Below are 2,562 nucleotides of genomic sequence, written 5' to 3' on the forward strand. Positions count from 1 at the left end.
TACCCTGTACATGTTCCGCTCGCTACGAGTGCGCAGATCTGCCGCGCTATCACTCACAACGCCGCAAGTTTCAGCTCCAGCGGCCGAGACATGATCCTCTGTGCTATCGTGGGGTTGGTAGACGCCGACTCGTTCCGAGCACTTCGATCTTCACGGGAAGATGTGCTTTTTGCATACTTGACCTACACTGAAGGCATGGATCAGCTGGAGCTTGTCGTGGACGCGCTGCCTAATGCGGGCGAGTCGCTCTTCCGCTTGTACCTCGCTACGTGCTCTGGCAGGGTCGGAGATCTACCGGACGAGAGGTGAGATGGTGCCGCGTCCTAGTCCCAAGGACGTGTTCTTCTTGAAGCTGCTGAGCCCCGACATGGGGGTTTTCTTCTTGAGCGACCTGGACGCGAGGAGCAGTGGCTTCTGCTGTCGAAAGAGTACGAGAAGAACGACAATGAGCGCAAGGCCCGGAAGCTACGACGAGCCAGCGTGAACGCGTCGGACTTTGACATTGAGATCGAAGAAGACACGACCGACGGGCGATCTATGTCCCAGTCGTCCACAGCAGCATCGATCGAGCGCTTCCAGATTATCATGCTGAACTACCTGCGGCACCACAGCTTATCCAGCGCCCAACTACTGCAGCTTGTATCCAACACGTTCTTGTTGATGCTGGAAGAGTAGGAACTCAGCCAGCTCATTGACAAGTGCTGGGCGCGTTTCCCTCTGGATGGACAATGGACAAAGGCTCTGGCAGTAGTGCAAGACTTGGGCAGCAGAAGGACGCCTGCTTCACCACTAGACGTCAACTCTGAGTATGTCGCCGCTATTCGTCTCAAGATGCTGAAGACGCTGTTCAAGATGCTGTCGCGAGAGGAGAGGGCGGCGTGGATTGACCGGATCAACTTTAAACACCCAACGGACAGCTACAAGAAGAGGATCCAAGACCTGAAAGACGCGGTCGCAGCAGCGAAGAGCGCACCTCCAGATCTTAGTGACCCCGGGGCGCATATCTCCCGAATGAAGGCGGATCTGAAAGTGCGCTGGCTGGAGGCGATCATGGAGTACGCGTTGAACGAAACGGAGAGCTCAGCGAGGCTGGCGGCGCTCAATCAGGCTCTCCAGCCGTTTGCAAACGGTAAAATGCCACCACCTCCACAACAACAGAGCAAAGTCACCCTCGCATCTGCTGAATAGATCATCCAGCAGTTGCTCGGCCAGTTGAATGCTGCGGACAGAGCAGCTCTGCCCGCGAACCTTGCGCCTCCATCGGTTGATAAGGCTTGGCGGTGAGTTGGCGTAGTAGATTGAAGTACTGCCACTTCCACTCGCGCTTTTTGCCCCTAAAGTGCACAGTGATGAACTCGCCCTCGTGCGTGAGCGCTGTCGAATCCACCGAGCTGCCCCTCGCCCTCTCCTTCTTCACCGGCTCCACGAGTGTCTTTATCATCCTCGCGCTTGGAACGTCGTGCTCTTCGACTAATTTGACACTTCCGAGTCGTGATGAAAAGTGGTTGCAGCCAACTTCAACGCATTAAAGCATAAAGGTTGATGCTCCCTATTTACCACCGGGAGTGTCTAATATAACTTCACCAAGTACATTACGGTGTAATATTCTGATTTGTATATATTATAATGGAGCAGCTCACTGAGTTTGGATTGAATCAGGATCAGTTTGTCGCAGCTTACTGAGTTTGAGTAACTTTCGCGAAAGGTCGCGAATTGTGCCGGGGCGAATTTTGGGAAGTGATGCGTTCATGGCATCCTGTAGTCTGACAAATGCGAAAGAATTGTACTGTAGTTCTACTTGAGCCATTTACACAATGCGGGCACCTTCAGCCTCAGGCGAATCTCCGCTAGAGGCGACCAACGTCTCCTGGTCTCACCGGCGCGTGCAGAAGCTGCAGCAGGAGGCCGTCGACAGCGGCGCCAAGAACGCCGCCGTGGAGATGCGCTGGGCCGACCTCTTCGAGTTCAGCATGCCGCAGGAGCTGCACAACGAGCTGGAGCTGCAGAACCGGGCGTGCGCTGAGATCTTGGCAGGGACGCGGTGATCCGCGAGTTCCAGAACCAGCTCAAGGCCAAGGACGAAGAGTACGTGGCGGCGCTCAAGGTGCAGGCCGAAGAGGTAGAGAAGCTGGTGGATCGGATGAGTCAGCAGTACCGGGAAATGCAGGATGAGTACGAGCTCGAGCTCGAGCAGATGGAGGACGCCTTCCTCAAGGAGCGCGACGAGCGCATCGCCAACAACAAGCTCGAGATCGACTCGCTGTTCGAGCGCAGACGCGAGATGGAGATGGTCTACATGGAAGCCAAGCAGACGCGCGACGAGCAGTATCTGCAGGAGATCGAGGAGCTGCGAGTGCGCGATGCGGAGGACTACAACGAGCTCAAGATCAAGCTCGAGACCAACATCCAGACGCTCGAGCAGCAGCTCGAAGAGATGCGCGCCACGTACCAGCTCAACACGGAGAGGCTCGAGTACAATTACCGAGTGCTGACGGAGCGCGACATGTTGAACTCGGCCACGCTCAGTCAGCAGAAGCGGAGGCTGTCTCGACGAAAGACGCG

The 2,562-nt window shown here is 55.9% G+C and overlaps 1 protein-coding gene across 1 annotated transcript; it reads left to right on the top strand.

Annotated features, from left to right (window-relative positions):
* Nucleotides 1-90: 90 nt before the first annotated feature.
* PHYSODRAFT_343052 (hypothetical protein) lies at nucleotides 91-2,544 on the top strand (the record flags this gene model as incomplete). The annotated part of the gene is made up of 5 exons (XM_009541569.1): nucleotides 91-282; nucleotides 328-671; nucleotides 771-1,129; nucleotides 1,837-1,963; nucleotides 2,035-2,544. Coding segments are annotated over 5 exons (1,532 nt in total), but the record flags the coding sequence as incomplete, so codon positions are not given.
* Nucleotides 2,545-2,562: the final 18 nt, after the last annotated feature.

Source organism: Phytophthora sojae (assembly GCF_000149755.1).
Source record: "Phytophthora sojae unplaced genomic scaffold PHYSOscaffold_26, whole genome shotgun sequence".
In the NCBI taxonomy this organism is placed as follows: domain Eukaryota; phylum Oomycota; class Peronosporomycetes; order Peronosporales; family Peronosporaceae; genus Phytophthora; species Phytophthora sojae.